Source organism: Falco peregrinus, chromosome 1 (assembly GCF_023634155.1).
Source record: "Falco peregrinus isolate bFalPer1 chromosome 1, bFalPer1.pri, whole genome shotgun sequence".
Taxonomy (NCBI): Eukaryota; Metazoa; Chordata; class Aves; order Falconiformes; family Falconidae; genus Falco; species Falco peregrinus.
The window spans coordinates 40611408-40639330 of NC_073721.1; the positions used below are offsets into that span (position 1 = coordinate 40611408).

The 27923-nt window shown below is 46.1% G+C and overlaps 2 protein-coding genes across 8 annotated transcripts in view; one reads left to right on the forward strand and one right to left on the reverse strand.

Annotated features, from left to right (window-relative positions):
* The window catches only part of FNBP1 (formin binding protein 1), a 110767-nt gene extending 107497 nt beyond the window's left edge, over positions 1-3270 (forward strand). Inside the window, exon 18 of the mRNA XM_055796671.1 lies at positions 94-3270. Coding sequence (XP_055652646.1) covers positions 94-101 — 8 coding nt within the window. The 3' untranslated portion in view covers positions 102-3270. The remainder of the gene's footprint in view (positions 1-93) is intronic.
* USP20 (ubiquitin specific peptidase 20) lies at positions 3237-27915 on the reverse strand. 7 transcript variants are annotated; one of them, XM_055796636.1, is made up of 26 exons: positions 27177-27662; positions 26126-26164; positions 23546-23660; positions 23100-23153; positions 22353-22415; positions 22071-22202; positions 21394-21490; positions 21129-21198; positions 20442-20555; positions 19260-19338; positions 17483-17924; positions 16419-16556; positions 15058-15170; positions 14433-14605; positions 13853-13947; positions 13298-13331; positions 12810-12855; positions 12354-12534; positions 11797-11923; positions 11512-11681; positions 10839-10920; positions 10352-10460; positions 9853-9955; positions 9518-9589; positions 8299-8483; positions 3237-5192 (listed from the first exon to the last, which is right to left on the reverse strand). In XM_055796636.1, the coding sequence occupies exons 3-25, from the start codon at positions 23624-23626 to the stop codon at positions 8323-8325; spliced, it is 2736 nt and encodes a 911-aa protein (XP_055652611.1). In that variant the 5' UTR covers positions 23627-23660; positions 26126-26164; positions 27177-27662; the 3' UTR covers positions 3237-5192; positions 8299-8322. The 7 variants fall into 7 exon arrangements, with proteins under 7 accessions (XP_055652611.1, XP_027637601.1, XP_055652596.1 ...); XM_027781800.2 differs by lacking the exons at positions 3237-5192; positions 27177-27662 and adding an exon at positions 27776-27915 and having other exon boundaries at positions 5386-8483; XM_055796621.1 differs by lacking the exon at positions 3237-5192 and having other exon boundaries at positions 5386-8483.
* Between the last annotated feature and the right edge of the window lie 8 nt (positions 27916-27923).

The following is a 27923-nucleotide window of genomic DNA, read 5'->3' on the forward strand; positions in this document are numbered from 1 at the left end:
CCTCCTGCAGGCAGGGCTGCTCTTAAAGGGACCCTGTTTTCCCCAGCCTCTTTCTAATCCAGTGTCTTTCTTTTTGTCTTTCTTATGTTTTAGATTCCTAAAGGTGTTTGTGCGGGTGCAAGAACCTCGGGGCGAGCTTGTCACAGAAGGAGAAACAAAATGGTCTGTTTACCCTGCAGGCAGTTAAAACACATCCATGGAAAGCCAGACTCCCAGTCTTGTCTGGAGTTCCCACTTGAAAAATTCAGACATAAATTCCGTCCCAATATCATTCAGATGCTTGCTCTTTTTCATGGCATGCTATTTGTGGCTCAGATTAATTTACCATCCTTTCCCACTCTTCTGCCAGCTTGGCACAGCGCCTCCATAAAACATAACCAACACTTTCCCCACCCCCCCACCCCTGCAATTCCTCAACACTGGTCAAAGAACGGCTGGCTGCCCTTTGATGCAGCCAGGGAGTCCCAAGCATGTACTGGTCTGTCTTCTGTCCTCTCGTGCCCCTCAGTCCATCTGAATGTATGCACTGGTCCATCAGCATTTCACATGGTGCCTTTAGTGCTAATCTTGCAAGCAGTCTCATCAGATAGCTTGGAAGGGAGGCGTATACGTGTGGGAAGCCTCCCCTGGGAACAGTGTTACAGCAGCTGGACTGGGCTCTGAATTTGCGGATACTAAACTTGATCCACATGCATTATTCGATATTCTGCTTTCCTGAAAAGGTCACCAATACTTGTCAGCCTTTTTTTTTTTTTTTTTTTTAATCTAGGCTGATGCTTATTCCAAGTATTAAATCCCTATGACCTTGCAGTTTCCTGAAAGCCTTCAAGCTCACGTATGTACGCTTGTTTTCCTGCTTGTTCTCCCCCTCCTCTCCCCCTCCTCTTTCTCGCACACACACACAGACACACACAAACACAGACAATGGCATTTTGGTTTGAAAGCCCCATTTTGCTCGTCACAAAGACCTCCGTTTTGCTCTTGTTTCAGTCTGCATGCTCGCCCTGTTGCCTTGCCTGCACCCACCTTGCTGAGGGTCATGATATTTTGTGGCTTGTTGTTAATCTCTTTGCAGTTTTCTTTTTGTTGGTTTGTTTTTCAGCATTTCAGACCTGCCTTCTCCTTTTGCATGACCTCTTGTGCGTTCTCATCAGTTAATGTTTAAATAACAGAATTTTTTTAGAATAATGAAAGAGAAAAGCAAAGAAGAAACCACAGTCTATTCTGTTCTCACACCTGGTCACGGACTGGACCTCAACCCAGAAGTCAGACAGGGACTGCAACCATCCTGTTCCCATGTGGTTTTATTTGAAGCAGAAGTAGCATGATAAGTGATGCTGCCCTTCTATCATGTCATGCAGTGAAGAGAGAGCTAGAGTATCTCCAAATATATGATCTGGACCTTAACTGCCTAAGAAAGGGTCAGTTGCTTTCTAAACTTCCTGTTACTTTCCCCTGAATCTGTACCACTGCTAGGATTTTAAAGTCATCTTGTACAGGTTTGAGCCCCGTAAGAGTCAGTTGCTGCTTAATAGCTCCTGAGGGCCTAATTTATTCATAAAACAACATGTTTGAGGGAATCTGTTTACTTTTAGTGAACTCCAGCATATTTTTTCAAGTCCCCAGAATTTGAGAGAATTGATCTGGAAACCACTCCAGACAATGACCCTAAAATGAAACCTCTCAAGTTTAGTTTGCAAACCTGTGTGTTTTGCTGCCAGCTGTGCTTTGTGCAGGCTCAGCATATAGAAACGTGTGCAAGAGACATGTACTCTCCATCCTGGGGATTGCCTAGGCCTTGCCCACTCGGGATGAAGTAACTTGAGTTGGGTTATATGTTGTGCTCATCACTCTGTCCCTTTCTCTCCACTCAAGATACCAACTTTTGTTTTCAACAGCACAAAGTCCCTCAGTCCTACAGGTAGTACTGTAGCTGTTGTATTATGGTACTTAGTATCTGCATGCATCAACCAGCAAAAGTTTTATGTTTTTTTAGTCGAATTCAAGTGGCTCAGGAGCCTGCATTGAGAAGCAGGCAATACTGTAGCTGAACAGCCTCAGCGTTGGTATTAGCGGTGTCAGAAGGGTCATAATGGATTAAATTACCATCCTTCTCATTGCTGCTGCTGTGGTCACTTAACTGTTTAGGTCCATGAGCCTCCAATAGCAGAATGTGATCCACACGGTTGTCACCTGTGGCTTTGTACAAAGATTTGTACAAAGGCTTTGTTGCATCCATCTGTCAGGGGATCTAAATGGTTAAGCAGTTAACAGGTGTGCAAAAATATCTTTAAATATTTTTAGCTGCAGTATTTTTATTCTTCTGTCCAATGCACTGTTGAATCAGCAGCTAGAAGAATTCATTTTCACCTGTTATGCCATCTATGTACAAATTAGATAAAAGTTTTGCTTTTATATATTTACTGTAGGTGGACAGTATATTATTGTCAGCCTCTGTGGAACATTTGGACAACGGCAATGTCTGTGTTGCTAAATAGTGCTTTAGAAGGAGCATTAGCTTTAGTTGACTGATTTCTTCAAAAGTTTTATTAAAAGGCCATGTATGGAGATTTTATAAACTTGGCAACTAGTTCCTGAAAGCCCAGATCTTAAAACTTACTGCAAGAAAAAAAACAGCAACAGTCATGTATTGTAGCGTACATGTGTTTATTCCGCTACCTTTATTCAGGGTAACAAATGAGTAATTTTTGTAGAATTTACCTTTTGCAAAATCTGAAGGTCTAAATGTGTGACTGGTTTATAAAAACTCTGCTTGAATTTACTAATCTTGCCCAGAAGCATGGACTGTGCATCCTACAAAATCTCATTATCCCCAGCAAAAGTCTCTAATGCCCTTTCTTAACAATGTAAATAGAGAAGAAACTTATTTACTGATACTCAAAGTTGTGTTTAATGCTGAATATTTTTCAGAATTTCATTTAGTTTGATGCATACTGTTCTTTTGTTTTTCTGCCTGAAGTGTCAAAAGACCTAAAAGAAGCCAAATTCTATTTTAACATGATGATGTTGAGCACTTTTTTATTTGTATATGTGTGTGTATGTGTGTTTGAGCACTGATCACTAGATTTTGGTGGCATCTCAGTGTTGTGATTTCATTGCCAATGTAAAAGGTTCTGGTGTTGCCCATTCATTTCTGGAGACAGAATTCAACCAAATAAAGTGCTTCCATTTGAAAGCGAATAGTGACCTTGTAACAATGAAAGGAAAGTCATCCATGTATTTAAATAAACATTTAATTCCAGAAATACAGTTTCACTGGACCATTTTGATCATCCAGAGAAGGCAAAAAATGGGTTTGTCACTTCTCTTGCCAAATAAAAAAGGCAATGCCTCTTCGCTGGGGCTTCTCTGACTTGAGGTTTTGTAGCCATTGCTCTCTAGTGAGCTTTCTGCCTTCCCACAGCCATTTCCAGTTCAGAACAGAAACTTGGCTGTGGCTGTCCGAGCCCAATATAAATTGTATAGGCTTGAAACTGCCCTAAGCTGCTCATACTGCTCATAGTTCTCCTTGGCTTTGGGTTCCAGCTGTAAAATTTACAACAAATAAGCAGAAACAGCCTGTTCCAGTGTGGTGCTTGTGCCTAACCGCTATGTTCAGAAGAATGATGGTACATTCTTACTCATGGTACTTGGTTGTTTTCTTTTTTTATTTCATACTGGAGTTTCCAGTTGTTTTGAGTATTAATTTGGCTCTGTCTGTACCTTTTGAGTGACTGTCCCACATAGCTAGTTCCCATCAGGTCACTTTGAGACACTATTTTAACAAAGTTTTATCTTTCCAGCTGGCACTGAACAGAGAATGAAGTGGTGGGGGTTTGGTGGTGGGGTTGAGGTTTTTTGTTGGTTGGTTTTTTAATTTGGTCATTTGAGGAGAAAGAAAAACACAGTTCTGGTTGGGTGGTTGGCATACGTGGGAATGACAGGCAGTTCTTGCTTTTTCCCTGCTTCTGTAAGCCATGAGAGCTGCAAACTTGGGGCAAACATTTCATCTAAGAGAGTTGTACTATGTAATGCCCATAGTGAACACTTTGGTTTAACTGGAAGTCTTGACAGGTATTTTTGATACTGATTATTTATATATTATAACTAAACCTGTTGCAAACCTGGCAAATACTGCAGCTGTGCAGGCATGCATGAACATGCAGATGTATGAAATACAGTAATGTTTCCCTTCACCAAATAATCTGAAAACCAGATGCATTCCTTTAAGTCTGGATGGGGATATTTACACTTCCATTTCAATACACAGGGTTGGCAAACAGTGTGTGTCTCTAGCTGAGACAAAACCCCTGCTAGCTTCTGGACAGCTTCTCCATCTCCTGTTAGTCCAGTTCATTGAAAACAGGCTCACCTAATAGCTATGAGGATTTGCAGTTGTACAGCTCAGCAGGCGACACCTGGCTGATAATTTATTTTATGTAGATTTATAGAGATTTTTTTTTTCCCTACCGTCACTATTATTAATTTTTTTAACAGAATTTCAGTTGTTCTTTGCCAGCGCTAATTAACATCCCTGTCAATTCAGGGCAGATCAGTACTGTTTATGAAACAGCCTGCTACTCTTTGCGTTTTCAGGAAATAATGAATAGGACAGGGTGTCCATCTGGCTCTAACTGATTTATCTTACACAGTGTTAGCTTTGCTAACTTTAAATAGAAGCAGCACAATCAAATGAGTGATTGAAGGCTGGAACCTGAAGCCAAGCTGAGCAGTAACTGGGAAGAAAATAAAATGAGCTTTACATGTGCCAGCTGTGTCACTGAACATGTCGCAGCGTGCAGGATGCTGTGTGCTTTGGCCCTTCAGGAGGGTGGAGATACACCACCAGCAGCAGCGGGCTGCAGAGCAAGGCTGGGGGGGGGGGTATGTGTGCTGCATGGGCCTGGCATCACCGGAGGAAGAGTGAATTCCCCTTTCCGTGAGCTGAGATGTGACACGTGCATCATAAGGTGAGAGCGTGGGGCAGAGCCCTTTGCATCCCAAATGATCTGTGAGGCCATAGTCTGGGAACGAGTGGAGTCTGCAGAAGAGGAACAGCATGTGTAAACAACTCCCCAGTACTCCTGGAAGACTGGGGCAAGGGAGCAGATACTCTGAATACTGAGGTTAGCTCCATCCATCCAATGCATGAACAGTTCTTTCATCTCCCTTTTCTGCAGTCAGCAAGGGACCTGATAAAATAAGGGGAAAATGAAGTGATTTGCAAAAAGAACCGATAAGGGTTCAGCCATGAAACGTACCTTACATCGGCACTGGGTCCCAAAGCTGTCTCTGAGACGTGCCCAGGAATACCGTAGCTGCCTGCACCAGTCGAGAGAAAAGCAAGGCTGCAGTCAGGTTTCAAATGAAATACAGATGCAGAACTAAGCTTTGAGTGTTTTAATGGACAGAGGGTGACAAAAAGTACAATTATGGTTTGACCAGAGCAGCACTAGCACTGTTTGTCTGGACACCGAGTAATGTCCTCCCTGGAGGAGGGCATTTGTTAATGTCTCCTGGAACATTTCGAGCTGTTCTGCAGTTGCTGAGGTGATGGGGTTGGTTTGCGAGATGCAAGTTTTTACGCTTGATTTCAAGTTGCTAAAGAATGAGCGGCATGGTCTTATTAAGCCAACTCGAGCTCTATTTCTTCCGGCATCAGCTAATGCGGTGTCATTCGCCACTCCGGCAGAGAACTGTTCTCACCCTCCAGCCCCTCAGCCTCAGGCAGTACCTGCATCACCTGCCTGGGTTAGCAACCCTAATCCAGGCAGCAGGACAGGGTAAGAGGTTGGTGAGAGCACAGCCCTTCCTGCAGCCTCAGCAGCAAGGCTGCTCTCGCGTGTTCCCAAGGCAGTGGATTGTACCAGTACAGACATCGTAGCCACGCAACAGACTGACAGAAAACTAGAAAGCTAGAACAGTTCAGTGAAACTTCAGCTACTTCCCATGGAAGTTACTTTCATAGCTGTGACAGTCATGAACAACACATGCTTCTGGGCAATGCAGGCTTTCTGAGACAAACTCTGCTGAAATTGGGTAAATGAAACCTGAAGCAGAAGTCTTTGTAGGCAGAGACTGAGAGGAGCAGGCACCTTCCTCTGAACAAGCGGAGTAAGATTTACCGGAGCTCACTGCTGCTCAGAAGGATCTGTCCTGCAAGGCCTCCTGGCAGCAGGAAGTTTGGATTTTCTCATTTTTAAACTTTTCTTCATAGCAGAAGCTCCCAGGAAGCTGTCAGACCCTCTCACCAGGCAAGGCAGGCAGCAGTTGAATGCAACATGTTGAATGCACATTTATTTATTGTAACACATTTTCAGCACAAAGTATAACACTTAAGCACAGGAGTGTTAGTTACTATAGTCTGTACAGCGTCTTCTCTGGCACAGACAACACAGACATGCAGGCTCTGCAGCAGATTCAAAGGCAGCTGCAGTGGCTAACAAATACAGCTTAGAACAAAGAAGAATTCCAACAGTGTCTCATTCTCTGACCTCCCCCTGGGCCTGGCTGGGTATACACAAGCTTCCAATAAACAGGACAGTAAAATTAACATGCTGAACGCTTTTAAAGAAGAAGTTGCTGTTTCCAGCAACCATTTGGTCTAAAAAAAATATCTGAAGGCCATTTGTCTTTTCAAAGAATTCTCCTTAACACCTTTTCCTGCTTTCTGTGTCTTGAGTCAAAGCACCGCCTTTCCCTCCTGCCTCCCCCGCTTGCTTCTTCTACGAGGAGCTCAGGAGATCCCATCCCCATGCAGAGTCTGGTACCACTCAGGCCAAGCTGCAGAGCCAGGCTGCGGGGTGCGTGTGCGCTGTGGAATCGTTCAGGTTTCAGTACCAGGAACACACCCTTTGGTTCCTCAGTCCATGAGAGGCCCACCTCTGCCTTGCACTGCTTCCATTAAACTGCACTCAAATGCTTGCAAAGATTTAACTATTGCCTTTCTGGCTTATGAGAATAACAAAGAACTTTTTTAAGAGCCCTGCTGAGAAAAGTAGAGTTTAGCCTTTTTTTTCTTCATTCCTCTCTCTGCTGCCTGCGAGCAGATGCTCCTTGGCCATGTTAGTGGCAGTAGGATGGGGAGCAAGTTCTTTCTGTTCATTAAATGAGCCACTGTATACACAAACTACATCTGTGTTGAGAAGCTGGAATGACCTCAGCACACAGGTGGGCGCTTGGCTGCAGAAAGCAGCTGATTCCTACAAAGCTGCTTCAACAGCCTGGGACCTGCTCAGCCAGGCCCCTCCCCAGCACTGAATTACCACCCTGTCCAAGGGTGACCCATCCAAATTGGCTCTGTGTGAACAAAGGGGCTCTTCTGCATCCTTTGTGCCCCCTCCACATCTCATGGCAGATGCAGAGCCATACCTGGGCTCACAGCAGGGCCAGTCTGAGAAAGGGGTTACGAACCAGCAGCCCTAAATTCCGCATGAGAGCTGTCCTGTGTCCTGCTCCAAGGAAGCCTGCTCTAACAGCTCTTGAGTTTAAGCTGCTCATGTACCACCCCTGTTTGCTGAACACCTGGAAGGCTCCATCCCATAGCTACAAAGCTGCAGGGAGCTTTAGCAGAAAGGGTACAGCGGGAAGCCACGGGGAGAGAGGACTCATCTTCCAGCTTTGTTCTCTGAAAATGTGCTGAACACATGAAATCAGGTACAAAGAGAAAAAAAAATCTGCGGGACCATAAAGGTGTGGCTTTAGTGGCTAGGGGAGAAAGAAACAGCCTCTTTCAAAATTTCTTAGTTGATTGCAACAGAATTTGCAAGAACTGGATAAAGAGCAAAACCAGGAAGTTGTGACAGCTGTGCACCACCAACACAAAACTACCAGGAGACCATGTGGCTTTAGTCAGCCTCAAATAACAGGTTTCTCTAGTTGCAACACTGCCAGCTGGAAACATAAATAATGTTTCATTATCTTTATACATTTGAGTTGAAAGAAAAATACCAAAAGCAAAACCTGCAAAGGAGCAGAGACTCAGTTCACTGAGGGCAAGCTGGGAGCGCTGGCTTCTTGTAAGCAAACAAAAAGGGGAAAGGGCTTAGGTCAAAACATATCTTAGCAAAGTCTGGCTGCAGTGCCAGAGAGGAATTACAGAGAAGCTGCTTTTCTCCCAGTCTTGCCCAGCACCACCCCTATATTCAAAGCCACATGAAAGGACGGCAGAGGAAAACTGCCTGCCCCAGAAGTGGTGGTGCGAGCTGCACACACCTTCGAGTACCGGACAGCGGAAGAGATTGGACTCCTCAGGATTCCCCAGCCTTCCATCCCCACACAGGTGTATCTGTGCCATACCTTTGCTGCCCCATCACACACAGATCACACAGCCCGTGTTTCTGCTTCAATCTTCTGCTCCCCATGTAGATTTCCCAGGTCTTGGACCTGGGCCACATTCTGTCTGATAGCAATCTCTGGGCCCCCTCCATACAGTGTGCTTAAATAAATCCACGTCTCCTCGGAAATCTGCCCGTAGTCTGCACCTGAAAGGGAAAACAGCAGCCATCAGGCATGCAGCCAGTCTGCCCCTGGTGCAGCTGCTGGAGGGAAAGGTTGGTGCACCACAACACAAGGATGTCCTCTCCCACCACCGCTGCCTGCACAGGCCCACCCCCAAGAAAAGTTAGGCACACGAGGTCCCCCCGCCCTGCTGGCAGGTCTGCGTGGCACAGCTGTAGCCACAGCAGCCCCCACCAGCCCTCTGCAGTGCCACCGCTGCTGGAAGCCACCAAGGCTCCACAGCAGCATAGCTGAGCACTGTGGGGTCCTGCTGCAGCCACTTCTTCCTTTCCCCAAGAGGAACCGAGTGGCAACAGCCCATGATGCCAGGACCTGCCTGATCCCTCTCATACACAGCTGTGAATGAGCGCTGAGAGCCCAGGACCTACAGCCACGCACCCAGACACCCCACCCCAGGAAGCTGGGGTTGAGCTGCCTGGGAGAGACTGAAACCCCTCTCCAAGCTGTCCTAGAAGGGACACCTTAAGGGGGTCAAAGCACAAAGCAGAGAAAAGCAGAGAATGTTGCCATAGTTTAGAGAAAAACCAAAAAGCGTTGCTCCGAGAGGTAAGCAAGATGCAAATACTATCTTTAGCTGCTTGGCAGGACAGCCCAGCAAGGACAGCACAAGCAAGGTTATTTCACAAGCTGGACCACAGCAGATGCTCAATAAAGACCAAGTCAAGAGCAACACAAGATCGAAGCCACAATGCAAAGGTGGGGGGAAGGGGAAGGGTGGAAGGGGCCTGCGGCACAGCAACAGCAGGAGATGGAGACTGCAGGCTTCACCGTCACAAGTCGTGTCAGCAAGCTGGTCATGCAGGAGCTGCCAATGAAGAGCAGAGATGGCTCACTCAGGGCAGTCAGCACTGGGTTGTGCAGAGAACTGTCATCTTGTTGGGTCATGGTTGTGCAACTCCGTCCTGCTCTGTGACTGCTTCACTACGGACAGCTAGACCCAGTGATACATTTCCCTTCACCTTTTAGGAACATGGCAAGATGGCAGCACAAGCCTTACCCTGCTTAACTTGCACATGGCCACCTGCTTTCGTGAGTGCAATCTTGCTGTTGTCAATTGGTCCGGGAGGCTCTGTAAGAGAACAAACATGTCAAAAGCCATTCTCCTTTCCATGTTGCCACCAGATTCAGCTTATTTCCTGAGCTAGTTTCTCTTGTTATTTCTGCTCTGCCCTTGGGGAGCTGCAGACAGTCTGAGCAGCCGGTGTCTGAACTCCAGTCAGCTTCAAGCCACGGCAGTCAGGTGCAGTGCAGTGCTCACTGAGGACCAAGCAAATACTTTTTGCCTTTCTACCACTCACCCCTGACAGACTCCAGAGGTCTCTGGCTTCTTACCATTATCCTTCCCCTTGACAAAGGCTTCCCACTCACGGAACCACTGCATGCTGATACAGTAGATGACGCTTGGAGACTCCTCTGCCTGGAAAGCCTTGTTCAGCTGGGATAACAGAGGAGAACAGAGACATGCAGGAAGGATTTAGTCACTCCAGAGATCTGGGGGAGCTTCCATTAACTGTAGGACAGCCTTGCCATTCTTGAGAAGAACCCCATCTAACTCCACCTTCCACACCTGTTCCTGCTCACTATAGCAGGCAAGAGACTAGGATGGTTTAAAATTTGTGTCTGCGTGCAGCCGTGCACAGAATTATTGTGTTGCGGCTGCCCCTCCCCATGCTGTGAGCCCTGGGGAACCCCGAGGTCAATCTCCTTGCCATGCTGTAGATAATGTTCTGGAAAACAAGGGCAGGAGTCCTCCACTAACTGTCCGTGGTGACAGGTCTCCATTTCCCACCTCTACCCTTTGCCACTGCTTCCAGATGCTTCCCATACAAACCTTGATGAAGGTGTCGATTTCAATTCTCCTGCGTTTGGCAAGTGCCTCAATCTCCACTTGGCAAATGGAGCACACATACAGATGGTTCACAGCAGGGCCGCCCCCAAACCTGCGCACAGGACAAGAGGGAGGGGAATGGAGAACTGCAGGAGAATGGAAATGCCTCCCAGCCCTGCATCCTACAGAGACGGATTTTTATACTTCTCAAGACACTGGAAAAGGAGGTGTGTCTGCAGCCGCATGGGGAGTACTGCCTTTACTCAGCACAGCGAGGGTCACTGTATCATTCTGGGACAATGCATCGATATAGCTTGTTCTGGTTTAGATTAGGAGGCTCTATCAAATACCAGTCTTTGCCAAGCCACACCAAGTACTGCATGCCTTTAAGGTACATGGCCCTGGGAAGGCATTACGTCTTGGTCACTGCCCAAGGTGTGAAATAAAAACCAAAACACATTGTGAGAAAGAAAGAAATGGCCATATTCACCTGTTGTAGAGATATTCCCACACGTTTTGAGGCAGAATCACAACCAGGTCATCAATGTAGTGGTACTTATTAGGAGGGATCCCTGTGAAGGAAACACAAGAGGAAGAGTTAACCAGGAAACTCACTGCTGGGTAAAGATGCAAATACAAAAAGGCAGATCTTCCTTGCTGAAAACGCTGATTCCAGAATCTGCTTCCTTTGCTAATTGAAAACAGACAAGATTTCATTAATTGTGGAGGTTTCTCAATTCATGGTCTCAATTTCTAATCAAGTGCTTCATTTCCAGGTGGAGACTTATAAACATGAGGGCTCCCCAGCACAACAGATGAAGAAGAACAACAGTAAAACACAGTATCGGTCTCTTCAGTAGCGCATGCTCCGTTCTCCAATGAAACACTGAATGCCAGCCTTGCTGACAGGGTAACACAACTAAATGCTGCCTTATCTGCTCTCTACAGGTTTGTTTTTAAAAACAAATGGACAACTGAAAACCATTGTTTCCCAGCACTACACATCCCTTCAGGCCTCTGAAGCCAAAGAAATGAATCCTACTGCAGCATATACTGTATCAGGATGAGAGCTGGAGGTTTTTTTCCTGCATTTGTTAATGCACCAAGAAGCATAAAGGTGCAGCTAAAAGCTGCTATTCCCAGGTCCAGCAGCACTGCCTTACCTCCGTGAGAGCACAGAAAGGTGTGATTGGTGATGGGACCAGGCTCAGCAAAGGTGTTGAATTTATTGAGCCACTCTCGAGAGATGTAGAACTGCAGTAAACTGTGCTCCTTCATGCTGGCAAGAGATACAACTTTCTGACGCTCTCGCACAGCTTCTTCACTGCTTTTCCTGAAGTGGGGAAATGGAAAAATTAAGCAGTTCCTGAAGACTTAAGTTTGTGAAATGCATTTCTAGGTATTCTGAAACCAGCAAGGGACTACTGCATGCAGGGGGCACAGCTCACCTGTAGAACAAGACATAGGCTTCTGCGTTCTGTACCACAGTCTCATGGACTTCAGTGACATACTGGTCATCAAACTCATACCACTGGCCATTGATCACATTCTGGCAGTAGGCTATGTAATGCCCACCTGTAACAGAGAAAACACAGCACTGCTTGGATTCAGAGTGCAGAGAGAAGTCAGGCCTGGCACAATGTCAGCAGCACAATGAGGATTCGCTTCTGGCAGAGAACAGAGAGCAAAAGAAGAGAAGAAGAAAAAAAAGGCATAATTCCAGCTCAGACAAGCTTTGCAGGAGCAATGGAGCCTTGCACCATCACCCTGATTTGCCTTCCTCAGAAAGGCCTCTCAGTGGTGATGCTGAAATAGCTGCAGGGCATCTGTCACAAGCTGCTAGGTTCACTTTTCAAAGGGAAGAGGCTGAACAAGCCTGGGAACGGAGAGGGCAGGCCTTACACTGTACTTCATCCCAGAAGAGGTGCTGGCTAGTCCTTCTGCTTTGCCTAGACTCATCTCGCTCCTGTTCACCTCTGCCCATACTCACAGAAGGAGGACTTACTGCCTGCTGTGCCGTGGTGACAAATGACTGACAGGAGATCATAGGTCGTGATCTGGGAGACACACTCCTTGGCTAGGAAAGGTTGCAGGTCCAGCCCTTCCAAGGGGAAGGAAACATGACTGTTGATCTTGAAGGAATACATCACCTCATGCCGGAACCGTTTCAAGTGGATGCAAAGAATCTAAAAGACCCAAGGACAGAGAACACCAAAGTACAGTTTTGCCATGGGTCTTCTGATAAAACAGCACATCTCTGTGCATCTCATCTTTGCAAAAGCTCTTCACCTGTTAAGTCATGAATCCTGCTGGCTCATCAGCTTAGAATGGGGAAGTCTCTTCTGGTCTAGATACAGGACTTTGCCACCAAAACAAACTGCTACTTCTGTTCTACCTCTAGCCTCCTTACCTCCTCAGCGGCTGCTAAAAGAAAACTAGAAAACAAGGAGCTTTTACTCACCTCTGGCAGCCGGAGGACTTTGCAGTACTTTACTCCATTCCGCAGTCTGAGGGAGGAAAAGACACTAGCTGTGAGAAACCTCTAAAGCAAAGGGATGCCAAAAGGCAAGGCTGGGTCTTGCTAGCTTTGAAATGCAAGACAAATCCTGAATTCTAGCAACAACAAATTCAGGCTCTTTGCAGTATCCTTCCCAAATGAGGCATGGCCTGAGCAGTTTGTCACGCCTCTTCTTTCTAACACAACAGCTCCTTAACTGCCAAGCCACATCCTTGCTCATATCCTTCTTTTCTTTTCCCCCCAAAGACAGCACTTTTCCAATCTGCAGTCAGTGACCTCTCAAGACCAGGACTCTAGTATAAGGCAAGGCAGATTTTATATGCCACTCAGCAGAAGAAATGTCCAGGCAGAGGGCATAGCAAAATGTCTGACAGCAGTACAGAGAAATAAAGTGCCAGACACACAACATGATACAGATAACGCAAACTTACTTTTTACACCGTTCACAACTGTACATGTTGTCCCCTGTAGACAAAGAGAAGAAAGCCATTATGCAGATTCTCAGAGCACACAACGCTGATACGTCTACATTTCTATCCAGTGCAGACAAATCAAGTTAAGCAACCTCTTGGGGAAGCCAGGGTGAGATCAAAACAAGCACTTCTCTCAATAAGTGTAGGCAAGAAGAGAATGCAGTCAACTATCAGGAAAGAATGCAATTGCCCACCAGCATAAATGAATACAACCAATTGTTTGAAAGCAAAGAAACTAAGGTGGGTAAGGAGCTACAGCACTCACAACTAACCACAGCTATGTCTGCTCCTTGCTGAGGACACTCTCACCCAGATTTCCCACCCTGAGCAGGTGGAAAAACTCACTTCTGCTCAAAGAAGCTGAACTGCCCACCTTTGGTACTGCCAGTCTCTAAATGAAATATTAAGGCAGGATTTCCAGGAGATTCAATCGACCTCCAAAATGCACATGAAATACTCCTCCACGCGGTTTTCCTTGGTTTGTGCTGTCAGACCCCACTGAAGAAAACTCACCCTTCAACTCATCTGCTGCAAAAAAGGCAGCAAGGCAATCCTCCAGCGTCACAACAGGACCCCAAAACCAGCTAGGGATACAGGACACCACAAATCTGCAGAAGAGAGGGGATTAAATGCAAGAGTTACACATAAAATAGCTGGATGCTTTGGTGTACAAAATTCCAAACAGATGATGGGCTTCCTTCTAGCTGTAGGTCCTAAGCTCATCACACATCCCAGAGGAGCAGGGAAAGCACGATTTCTCTCAGCTGATGTTCCTACTGTGATTGCTCAAGCTGGAAATGATTTGGAAAACTACACCAGGAATTAATTTGCTCTGGAGGGCAAGACTGAGCTAAAGGCAGAAGTGAGGAATATCAGCTGCCCAAGAGATCTCAAGGTATGTGATAAAATTAGAGGAACAGTAGCAACTGGTTTAGATGAAAAGGCTCAAAAGACCTGTGAGGTACCACATACCGTCCTCCAAAGAATGGTTCCAATTGACATTCTGCTGTAAATATCACTGGTTAGGGAGAGATGCCTTCCAGCACTGCTGGGCAAACCCCAGAAAAAAAGAGGTTCTGCAGAGGGAACACACCTCCGGATATACTCCATGATGAAAGCAATCCAGCTTTGTGAGGCATAGTTGTCCCCACATGCCCCTGTCTTAGCTGGCACATTTTGGTAGATGGCAGAGTGCAGCTTGGCCAAGTCCTCCTTCCCTGGGATTGGGAGTGACAGGTCCTGGAATGTCTCCACTGTCGTAGAAACCTGGAAATATCCAAGAGAAGAGGTCTGGGTTTCCTGTGTGTGTAATGGATCTAGGACATGACGTTCATCACCTTTTATCACTGCCTGGATTTTGTGTAGGATAGAAACCCGAGTTGGCAGTAAGGCAACTCACACTGGCTAATTATTCTTCACTGCTGTTAGCAGGATGACTTTTGTAATGTTTTTCATAGCACTGGAATCAGTTCTCTAATGTGAATGTGATATTGCTAGGCCAACTTAGTAAACATTGGTAAGCAAACAGACCCCTACAGAGAAATACAACTTTTTTGGCATGGCAGGTTTCTCACAGCTCCCCCACCACCAACCTCTCATCATTTTAGCAGGCCCACTGCATCCTACAGTGTTTGGAAATAGAAGCACCATTTCCTAAGAAGAGACCTATAACATCTAGAAGACTGTACTCTTTGACTGACAGCCACCAGGAGACTCACTCTGTCACACGTGAGACACTGCACCAGGCTGAGAATGGAGCCATCAAAGATGTCAGAAATCACACTGCGATAACGAAGTTCTTTCTTCTTTTTCCCAGAAGCCTGCATCTGAGCTGGAAGACAGACAAAGAAGTTCCATTGAGTAGCAATTCCTTCCCAGTCTCCTGTCTCAATAGAGTCACGCAGCCACATAAGAACACAGGACAAGTGCTGTCCTGCATGTTCAGACACCACTTGCATGCCAGTGAGACAGTGGAGCCTGCTGTAAACACTTCATGTGGTACAGAAAAGGGGGAGGTAGCCAAATGAACCAATGCAAACATGCCAGCTCTCAGCAGACAGAAATTGTCTTACTGGAAATCCTGTTTCCATTCTCTTACTACATGTTTAGAAGTCTGGCTCTGCCACAGAGAGTCCCTGCTTTTCTCAAGTCTTGTGACATTTTGCTCTAAGCTTTACACTTTACTTCCTCTACTCCCTCACCTGCCTGTGTACTTTGTCCTTTTTTTTTCCCCCCTCTGACATTTGCCATGTGTTCCCCAGGTGTCTTGCACTGGAGAGGACTCTCCACAGCAGGGACTGGCCAAACACAAAGTTTTGTTTAATAACAAACCCTCTTCCCCATGCACACGTGCATGAAGACAGAGTGCTTTTTATCCAGCCAGAACATCTGTGGTTGTGCTGACCTCAGCCAAGGGGCTGGGACACAGCTGAAGAAAGAATGACATTATTGAACAGCAGTGGTATAAGCACATGCCATTGTGCTTGCAGACTATGCAATGCTGAGGGATTTCAATCTGCAGTTTGCTCGGGATGAAGAGTCCAGTTTGCTAACAACAGAAGCCAGGCTCCACTTTGAAGCCTAACAATACTCCCAGCACTGGACTGGTATCTGCAGCCTTAGTTCTATTACCGTGAGCCTAAGATGTCCAAGAGGACAGCAAACTCTCTCTCAGTAACATCATCTTACGGTTCTTTGGCCCACACGCTATGAAATTCAAGTCTGGCAGACAAATGTTTACACATACCCACACTCCCCTAAAGGGACGAAGCTTGTGCCTGGGACTTCATAGCCATTTTATTAATAACAAACACAGCATGCAGATGCAGACATGGAAATCATTTCAGACTCCAATATAAGAGCATACTAGAACATCTGTTGTGCCCAGAACTTGACTTTACCTGCATGTTTAATGTAGTCTTTGCCTAGTACTAGTCTGGAAAGCACTGATGTCCAGGGGCATCAGCAGTTACAACTGTTAATCAAGAATCATGATGGATTCCTTCTCTCTTCTGCAAATGAACCTCCTCCTCTACATGCTCCGACCCTCTGCCTCCCAGCACACACACTCTGGCTCTACCTTTCTTGAGTATGTAGGAAGGTCCAAGCCTGGCAGGACTGGAGCGAGGAGGACTGCTAGAGAGCTTGGAGTGCATTTCATGATGGACTGGACTGCAGGGGTGTGAGGAGCAGCGCACAAAGGCATCGTTGTCAGGTTCTGTTTGGGAGAATGGGGAGGGAGAAGAGCACTGGTGAAAACCTCAGTTATAAAAGGCGACCCTAGTATAGTCAGTGACAGCCTGGCTCTGCGTTCCAGCACAGAATCTTTCCTGATACATACAGTTCAGTGTCTATTAACTGTCCTGCTTGCACAGGTTGGCAGACCCAGCTCCCTCAGTGCACGGGTAAGAGTGCATAGAGAGCTACACTGAACAGCTAATAATTACATATTAAAAAAAAAATGCCATTTTTTCCCACTTATGACTAACTAGGATTTATAGCTTGCTCCTGTATCCCTACTCCACATAAACAGCATTGCTGTCTTCAGTACCAGTTGGCAGAATAAGATTCTTCTCTAAAGAATTGCTGAAAGGTTGGATATGTTCAGTCTGAGGTGACTCCACACCTACATCTTAACTGCTGCTCTTTTCTTTTCCCTAAGACAGAGAAATGCACAAACTGTGCCTCTCCCTTTTCCCTCCACAAAGCCCACAGTCCGACATGAACAAATACCCTCTTCCACACCTTTTCCACAGATAACATCTCCCCAGGCCAGCCTATCAGCTAAAGCAATGTACACATACAAAACCTTTTTTCTAAATTAGGAAAAGGCATAAATACAGTGTTTGCAGGTTTGGCGGAGGCAGCTATCACTGTCTTCAGGACATAGTCTTTACTCAGCTCCATAGCACTTTAGCCTGGCTAAGCACCTCTCTGGCTCACATATTACATTTTCTTACAGAAGCAACTGTGCACAAAGGCAGAACTGCTGCCAGGGACACTAAGGAAAAACTTGGATGCAAAATTTCTTGAAACCCATAGAAGGAACAGTGACATTATGTGTTGTTTGCCACTGCACTACAGCACTGCCCCTGTGTAGACTAACATCTTCTCACAAATAACATGACTGGAAGAGGTGTATACCTGGTGTCCTGCATGGGCTGGCAGGACGAGGAGCTGACAGCACCTCAGGTGAGGCTCTACCATCAACTGGCATCATAGTAGTATCAACATCTGCATCCTCATCCACCTGCTCTGAGTTGCTGCGTCGATGGCCACAGGAGAACTTTCTGTCCTTCATCCTCTCTTTCTCAGAGATGCCTCTCCCTGCTTCATCCTGAATCAACAGCTCCGTCTCTGCAAAGGAGCTGCTGCCCATGCCTCCTGTGGTCCGACTTTGACCATCTCCTTCACCCCTGTCACTGCCTGAGTCACAGGAGAGGAACTCATCCTCCGAAGGACTTCGGTCACCCTCTCGCTTTTCATCGTGGTCACTGGTATCCAAATCCTTTGCCTCTGCCACAACTGGTTCCTTCAGTTCTTCATGAAGCTGATCCATCAGGCATCGCAAGAACTCCTGAGTGTCCTGAAAACCAGGAGTAATTCCATGTTAGTATCCATCCAGAAACGGGGCAAATGAGAAGGGGAAAAGAGGAGAAGGCTCCATTCATAGCCTCTTTCAATGCTGCCCACAAAGGTTAGCCACCTCTGCAACACAAGGAGGCCCTACTAAAGCAGAGAAAGTACCGTGGCCATGTACCAAGAAGCTGTCTGCTACATACATGTTTTTAACTTCTAAATGATAAAAAGCTCAATTTGCATCTGAATATCTTCAGCTGAAAGACACCGAAAAGCCACAGAGCAGCTATAGCATGCAAACTTTATCAGGCGTTTACCACTGATAAGAGGCAAGAGAGACGAGAAACCTAATGAAGACAGCAGGCTGTAGAGAATACTCTTACCCACAAAACAGATTTCATGAACACTGACTTCTGCTCATGGCAATCCCTCTCTTAGAAAGGGCATAGTAAAATATCTAATAAATAGGGAATGGAACCAGAAACCAAAGACAGTCTAGGTGCAAGTTCCTACATTCATAATACATGGTAAAAAAAGCTGAAGCATCGGCTTCAAAGGACCAGCTGGAAAGCAACTTGGTATTTTGACAACTTCAGAAAGTTAATTATGACACTTCTCTTATTTTATGGAACTTTGGCTTTTAGCCTGCCCTGCCTTCCTTTCAACTTTATCTCTTTACAGTTGAGAGTTTTCCAATCCAATGTACTTCACATCAAAGATAAAACATAGGAGTTCTTGCATTAATCATTATTTTTATTCTCTGTTTTGATTTCCTGTCAGTATCACAGTTTAGATGTACTGTCACTTCCCTTGCAAATTTTCTAATCATAGTTTGATGTTTATGTTTTATTCTAAAGAATAAACACAAGATATACACTGACAAAAACTTTAAAGAAAAAAAAAGGATACTATCTTTAAATAAGATTTAATTTGCTGTAATTCCCCAGAAAAAGAATATGGAACATTCATATCTAACTTTTTAGTTCAGATTTATCCAGGTTTCTCAGCTCTGATGTGAATAAATAATACCCGACTCTCATGTAGCACATTATCAATAGATCTCAAAGCCCTTTATAAAGGAGGTGACCATCATAATTTCAGAGGTGAGAAAGCTGACACAGGAAAATGCACTGATCTGGTACCAGCAAGGCAGAGACAGAGCCTGGAAGAGAGCCCAGGTTTCTTAAAACCCACCCAAGTGCTTGATCAGATCATTAACACTGACACAAAACGGGTACGACCCCTGAGCTCAAGCTCTTCCTCCTGAACACAAGCACCACCACTGCAGGAAGAAGAATCCCACCATCTTTGGAATAATGGCATGGTTTTGTTGAGGCCCCACCTGCTGTGCATAGCCTCGGAACATGGGGTTGACGAGTTTAATGCCATGGGATAGACTGCTTGGAACAACATAACTCGGGCTGTTTAGATATGGGAAAAAAAAAAAAAAAAAAAAGAAGTTAGTTTGCTTATCAGGCCTGGAGCCAGTTTGTCTAATAAGCCATAGAACAGGGTGTGGTAATTAAAGAGGCAAAATATAATTATGCACCTGCAAAGCCTGGGCATATATTTCTCTATTAGCTGGATTTTAAGAGACAGAAAACACCTCGCAGTCATTTCAGTCTATCCTTCCAGGGACACCCTTGCCTAAAGCACATTTAACTTAAAGCTGTGTCCACACTTCAAATTGTCTCAAGTGATTCCTTCCAGAGCAGGGTTCTGCAATTAGTAACTTGATTTGACTTTGCAGCACCATGTCTGTCTCAAAATCTGTGTGGGCTGAGCCAGTAAATGAGGTAAATCAAAAGCAATATTAAAATGACATTATACTACTTCAAGGTCTACAGCCTTCTCTTCCAGAAAGACACAGTTCACATTTGCTCTGTATCTTACTTATCCTTGTTACCAACTAACACGAAATGAACATGCAATACCATTTAAATTCCTAGTTTGATTTTTTTCAGTTGACTGCACAGAGCAGACATCTTCAGATTTTAAGAGAACTGCATTATTTTACACTATCCTTTGGACTGGTCTAGAATTTGAACCAATAGTAAGTATTTCCCAAAACGTCACCTGCACTCTCCATTCTCTTTGGTACAACTCTCTGTATTGCTTTTTCCACCCAAATCCTCAGCCCTGCTGACCAGCAGTGCAACTACAAGCTGGTCAGTCCATGCAAGATACTCAGAAATGGCCAAGAACATTCCCTTACTCCATCATTTTTTCTTCATTGCCAACAGGAAGTTATACTAAAAAAAAAAATCTTCCTTTTTGAAGATATAACATTAAGCACGTATTCTTTTCACTGACATCAATATGCCAATTTTATCGTGAGTAGCAGGACATTGGATCTCCTAGATATGAAGGAATCCTCGCATACCCATCTATGTAGGGTTCGAACTGACTCCTTTAGACAATGCAATTATCCCTGAAGATCAAATTTCCTCTTTGCTGATGCCAGACTTCAAAACTAACATAACTATGAAACCTGTCCATATTAGATTAGGGAGTGATTACTCACCGCTTCTTATGCCAAACCTCAGACACCAACTTCTGGTAACTTTTGCACAGTGCTGGTTTCTTATCTGTACGGACCAGTCCACCACATTCCAGAAAAAACTGTGTGAGAGGTGGGCTACAAGAAAAAAAAGGAAGAATTCAGTGTACAGAAATTTCTCCTCTGCTTCTATGTAAGGGTTTATCAAAACTTAAAAGCATGCCTTTTCAAAACCATGCTTAAGATACTGTTTTTAAATCGAGAGAAGTGATTCCAGATACAGACTTGTCTCTTAACTTGAAACAAATGAAAAAGGCTGATCTGAATCTGTTCCCAGTACAGAGAAGAGATCCTGGAATTAGCTCTCAACAGGATGGCTAGAGGGTATTTTAGGATATGGGTTGTTAGAATGATATCACTAGGGGGAATAAAGAGCTGTGACATGGCTTCCCATGTGATGAATTACATTTCTGTCACAACAGAAATGATGGAGTTATACTTCAAGCACTCATCTAAACATGAGTCTTGTAAGTAGTCACTCAAGTTTCCTGCTGTAAACCTTCTGTTGTCCAAAACAAATACTTAATTATTTCTGCATCTAGTCTGGCTGATTTCTCTTTGCAAGACTCATGAAGGTCTCAGATCAGAGGTGCCACTTCTGGTATTTAGTGAAGTCTAGTAAAGGCTCTACTGAAAGGCCCTAATGCCTACCAGTTAGAGAGAGCCTGAAGTGCTGCGTTCATGTAGCAGGAGTTCCCAAGATTTTTCATTCCAGTAAGGCCTAAAGCACAAACAAGAGAGGCATGAAACACTTTCCAGATGTGCTGCTTTCTGCATTCCTCCCCATTCCCCAAAGGAGAGGGGATTCAGCCCTTTCCAGGCAGTCTGCACACTCTGCTTGTAGGAACCTCTCAGTGCAAGTCCTACAGATTGCAGTTACCCTCACAGTCCTTTCATCAACTCAATGCAGAGTTACCTCTTGGTTTCAAATCGTCATCCTCTGATTCAGATTCACCTTCATCAGCCACTGCAATTGGAACAGCTTTCAGAGGGTGAGCAGGCAATGGTGAATCCTAAAGATGGAGAAATAAGCATCAGTGAGAGGCCGGCTTTGAAGGATGAGTTATGACAGAGACTGTCTTATACATAAATCAAGCCAGTCTTGAAAAAAAGCACTCTGGAGAGAAAAGAACCAGTTGCACTGTCTACCATTCTCACTAATGCAAGGAGGGATTGGAAATAGTACCATTACTGCTTCCAGTACACATGATAAGAGAAGCATCGGGAATATGCAGCAGTGTCACAAGTACATGTGTTTCTGGTCTGACAGCTAAAACTTCCACAGGCCGTGCTCTGAAGTGAAGATGTGACAGCTGTTTTGATTCATCTCAGAAACAGATGCCCCATGGAAGAGGCTAGGAAAAGTTAAAAATAAAGTCAGAATGGATATTCAAGTCATATGGAAGCCTGCTTGGTGGGAGACCCTTAAGGCAAGGCTTTGGGTCCCCTGGCTACAGGTAGCCACTTTCAGTGAAAAGAGCTCTTCTTACAACAAAAGCCTGGACAATAGCGGAAACTGCTTTGCTAATTTTGCAACAGGTAAACAAAACCCCCGCCAAGCATTCAGCCCTTGCCACACTGACACAGACCCACCAGTTCAGTGAACTTTACTGGTGGTGACTGCGTGTGCGCTGCCAGCCGCTGGTCCAAGAACACCTCCTTTTCACAAGCATAACACCAGATGCGGAAAGTGGTCAGATTCACCGTCAGGTTGTGCTTTTTGGCCTAAAAAATTAAAAGGTGAAATAATGAATCTCCCTTGACAGCCGGCTCAAGTTGAAGCACTGGCCTACCAGAACAGGGTAGAGGAGGGTTAGGTAATGGGAAAAAATCCAATTCACTCTCTCTTAAGATGGGCAACAGAGAAAAGCTCACCTGTGCATGAAGTGTGCTGTGGTCAGCAAAGGACTCTCCACAACCAACATAAGGACAACCAATCTAGTGAGAGAAAAGAGCAAAAGTACAATGGGCACATCAAATTAGACCCCTCACAAAATAGTCTGCAACTCCAGTCCCATCAGCAGCTGCAACTTCAAAATTGATCTTGCCAGTTTTCTAACCAGCTTTTTATTCAGGGCCTGGAATAAGGCAGAAAATTGGAATTGCTCAATTTAGGAAAGAAAACCTGGAGCCAGGTTTACATCCATGTAAAGGCTCCATACCAAGGCAAGTGCTCCAACAGGCTGCTCATCTGAGCAGTCTCAAAACATCTGAGCACCAGTGTAAAAATCAACTGCCCCCACCCACCGGCATGCCCTTGTCATTCCTTTCCACCTTGCTGCCCTAAGCAATGTCACTGAAGGTCTCACACTTGCAGCCTCCCTTTGCAGTTACCAGCAGAGGCAGGATCCAGGCAACAATCAATGCTGGGCATGTTATTCATGTCCTAATAGGACTACCAGGGTAATCACCTCTGAGGAGTGAACTCTTACATACTGGCATACCCTAACAGTGTTAGCCTTTGATCTTAGTCTTCTCCTTGGAATCCATCAAAAAATGGTGGATAGTTCTACGGTGAACGCCCTCTTTGGCCGCCCACTTTTGGGGTTTTTTTCCTTCAGTATAAATGCTATTAAAGAGAAGTCCCACCATACATGCACACAAATAGCAAGCCATTTTTACCTGAAGACAAGCCCAGAGATTTGGTCCCACAGCTCCACATGACTGGCAAGTTCCCTGTATATTCATGATAAAAGAAGGTTTGTTTGCTTGTTTGGTTTTTAAGTAACCCAGTCCTTCAAGGGTGGGAAACCTCTACAAGACAGGCCTCGCCCACCTGCAGCTCACAGTATTTCATTTTTTAATACCACACTTCCAATTAAATAGACGCTTTGAGGCATTCTAGCTAAGTGACACATTTCAGCAGGGTAAAATGACAGTGAGAAACAGATCAGATGGGGATGATAAAGGCTTAAGTTACGGGACATGTGCAGGGTCCATCAGCACTGGAAGAAGAGTTTCTGCCTCTCCTCTATGGAGACAGGCAGCATTTTCTTCAAAAAGCAAACATGCAAACGCATGCACAATAGCTAAAAGGGAAAGGACTGATAACCAGAACACCCCTGTACCTTGGATTTGAGCAGCAGATCGTCCCTGGTCACCTCTCCTATGGAATCCAGGTGAGGACAGATGTCTCTTGTATCCCCCATTTTCACCAATGCTCACCTGCAGGTGGGTGTTCTCCTAGGACAAGTAAGGATAGTTCCTTTCAGCTACATGTCAGATTTGCTCTCACAGATCGTAAGAAAATAAATTAGCATGTTTTGTACATTAAAGATTATGGTGTTCATCTTTAAAGTTCAGAGATCAAAACAAATCTGAATCTGGAGCCAATCAGGTTAACTAGCCCAGTTCTGACCCATTGCTGAGCAGCTGCATTGTGGTATTGTAAGGGAGCAAGGCAATGGCAAAGAGAAGGAAACACATGAATAAAGCTAATAATCTGTACAATGAGGAATGTGCGTTCAGAATGCAGGGAGGTGCTCAGTACGCAGGCAGCGCTTCAGCAGAACAGCTGCCGACTTGGTTTCAGGTATGGGGATGGATTTGCTGCCACCCCAAAATGAAAACCGCAGTACAGTGACCTGCCGACCAGCCTCTTCTTAAGCTCCCAGACTGCCTGGATCACATAGCATCTCTGAATGACAAGAGTCCTACAGCAACAAATACAAACCCTCACTAATTCATACATGCTTTCCATACATAGCTTAATGGCCTTGTATACCATGAATACTCCATGAACCTGACTAGATAAGCTATGTTCTCCCCCCTAAAAACCAGGTGTTCTCTGCTAGTTCAGCAGGTAGGGTGAGAAAACAAACGTGCTGATCTGAACTGACTTCCTCTTGCCAACCACAAACACACAGCATGAGAAGATACAAATCTAATTAGCTTGTCTGCATCAAACGTGGATTAAAAGTGAAAGGGCACTGCAGCCTAAGACACAAGTATTTAGCCTATGGTGTCTGGGGCTTCACGCTACCCATACCATGCTGATCTGAATCTAACATTTAGTTATTATGCCAATTTATCAAACACTAAAAATACGATTACTGTTGTAAACAACGCTGGGCAAGAGGGAGACAGACTTAAATGATCGGTATCACAGATAGCCAGTCTTCAGTCTCTGAAGAATTTACCATTTGACAGATGGATTTTTACCAATATGATCCACATAACTCTCAAAGACTGTACAAAACGTACCAACACACTCTTCTGCCCATCTTGTACATCCAAGCACTGCAAGTATAGAGAGTTTCATAGCTGCGTGCTTATGAGCACAACAAACACTTTCATGGTGGTCTACGGGTACTTAAAAGACTTTAAACATGTCTTGGTAATGTGCAGCTATAAAAAAAACAAGTTAAAAGTTTGTAGTTTTTAAGCATAGTTTAAATAACCTCACTCCTGGCTGTTAGGAAAAAGCAAGCAAGTGATACTAGTAACACAGACCAGGATCTAAAATATTACAAGTGGCTGGAAATGAGGCAGATGTGAAAAGTCCACATCATTACAAAAAAGACGTGGAAAAACCTGATGAACTTGATGTTAGCAACTCCAGCAGCGTGGCTGCTACTCTCTGTTGTTTTCACATTTTGAGGACATTTGAAGGAATCCCCCGTGTTATCTGGTCTGAATTACAGACAGTGGACTGGAAGGAAGGAGGGGGGAGGGATATAAACAAATAAGCTATCAGCAACACTATCTTGGGAGCTGAAAAGCTTGCCTAGCACCTTGCATTGGCACAAGACAAACCTCAAGGATCACTTTATAACCATGTTTATCCAGCACTCTTTGGAACTGAATAAACTGAACTGGAGGAGCAAAGCAAAACTAGAGAGGGAATAAATCATCTTTGCATGCCAGAAAACACAACAGTGGTTGTAACCAGGATCTCAGTAACACATGAAGAGATGCTTAACAAACAACTGAGCAACTTCATGCAGCCTCACAGCAAAGCAAAAGAGTATCAGGTAACATATGCTGATTTACAAAACAAGTGACAGGAGCACAGTATCTTTGACTAACACATAAAACTGGGACACTTTCAGGCTCTCAGTCCCTTTATCAAAACCAACCCTTTTTCCCAAATGCATCAGCTGCTGCAATTTAAAGAAAAAAGCATCACTGCCACATTCGCTATTTCACCTTCCTTTATTTCTCATTCCTTTCCTAGAAAACCTAGGAACAAAATACTGTTTTAAAATTAACTCCAGACCATAATCTTCACCAGCTTAAGCTAACTGGGAATTGGTTTTGGAGCACACTACGTTAAGTACAGTCTTGTGGATGTAGATGGTTTTAGTGCATTCTGTGAGACGACCCCTCTACTCCAAACTAAAACCAGGCCTTTAAACGGTCCGGTACTGGGATGCTGATCATCCCACCTGAGGTTTCCTTTTGTGAACAAAACAGGGAAATTCTCATCTTCGACTCTCAGCCCTGACTGAACACATCTGAAAAGGTTTGATTTTTAATTGTTCAGAAAGAAGCATTCAATCCCTACCGTCCCATGACTCTGCCCTAAGAGCTTCAGCTGGCATACACATCTCTCCAATGCTGCTCAGGAAACTAGAAACTTAATAATAAGCACTGTCAGAAAGCTTAACTGTGCTTGTCAAAATATACTGTGTATGACGGGAAGTTACCTTAAAACAAGTTCTTCAGCCTGTCTCTCTCAAGCAGCACTGTGGAAGAACAGTACATGAACATGTCAGAACAATTCCACGGTAACTGCAATCCACTTTCAGTTGCTTAAATTGCTGACAAACCCAGTGTCTCTGCTTTCTACGTATTTCTTGGGGGGGGGGGTGGTGGTGGTGGTGGTGTGTTTTCTGCTTAGAACAACTGCATGCTTCTGTACCAAAGCTAGAGACAACAATGAAGAATTTTGGGTCTATGCAGACTGACAGTCTGCAGAGTAATCCTGACCAAATAAAAGAAGTCTTACCACCATTCATCTGCAAAACAACTACCGAGTCTACTTGCTCATCTTGCATAATCTACCAAGATAAAGGAGTATCTGCAGTTTGTGGCATTTTATACTTGAGATACTGAAGAAATAAATATTTACTGAACTGCCCTACTGTACAAGGAGGAACCAGAAAGCAGGTGCTTCTGACTCTTAGCTGAACGTCTCTGCACTGCATCACAGATTGGAAAGCCAGGCGTTTTATGTAGAACAGGCAAAGCAGACCAGGTTTTAACACAGATTTCTTATTAGAGGTCACAACATGACGGCACACCTAGGGATTTAGCTTTTAAGAAAAAAACACCTTCGGGTAATGTCCCCCTTCGCCCTGCTATGTCGCTCCTCAAGTGCAGCAGACCCCCCCCCAAAATACAAGTCCTCTCCTAACAGACGCTACGGCTGTTAAGCAGGGGTGAAGATGAACGTAAATACGCCTGCACGCCGCCGGATTCGGGCAGAACGAGTCACCGGCACAGCTGCCCCGCGGAGTCCCACTCCGAGGGTCGCGGAGGCCGCCGTCATCCCGGGGAAGGCCCCGGGCCCCGTCCCGCTGCCCGGGCACCGCGGGGCCTCGGAGGGCCGGGCCGGAGCCACCCCCGGCCGCTGCTGCTGCATCATCCCCGGCCCGCCCGCCCGCTCGCCCCGCAACACCGCGGCCGGGGCGGAGCGGCCGCGAAGGGCCCCGACCCGCGGCCCACACGCCACCCCCCCGCCCGCGGCCCTCTCACCTGCGGGATACTCGGGGCGCCGCCGCCCCCGCCCCGCCGCAGGGCTGCGCCTCAGACCGCGCCGCCGGGTAGGCCGCGCCCTGCGGCCCAGCACGGGGTAAGGGCCGCGACGCCCCGAGCAGTGCGGGAGGCGGCGGCGGAGCTGTAGGCGCCGCGCGGGCCGTGGGCGGGGCGGGCCGTGGGCGGGGCGGGAGGCGCGGGCGCTGCCCTTACGGGCCCCGGGAGCGCGTTCCCGGGCGCTCCCCACGTAGAGGGCCCGCCCGGATCCCGCGTTCGCCCAGGGCCGGGAGCTCAGCCCCCAGCCGCGGCTTTTGGCGGGGCATCTGCTGCAGCAGGTGCCGCTGGAGGGGCAACCCCGGCTCCCCTCAGCGCGGCCCCGTGGCGGGGACACGGCGCCTCGTGCTCCGGCCGCTCGCGGGTTTGGCACTGGCCCGACGTGAAGGGCCACGTCCCGCTTGCGAGGACGGGCCTTAACACACGAGTGGGCGACAAGCGCTTCCGAAGGCACCCTGCCCCTTTGGCGTCCCGGCCGGTCACCCGCGCCCGGCTGAGGCGGCTCTGCCGGGACTGCGATAAACGACACGGCCCTCGTGACTCACACGGGATCCCATCGGGAAGGAGAACTCGTGGCCCAGGAGGGCACGGAGGGGTCTCGGCCCGAGCGGCAGCGGGAGGAGAGGTCGCCTGGCGGGGCCGGTGGCTCCTGCCCGGCCGCGGAGCTGGCGCACAGGCGGCGCCGCCCGGCTT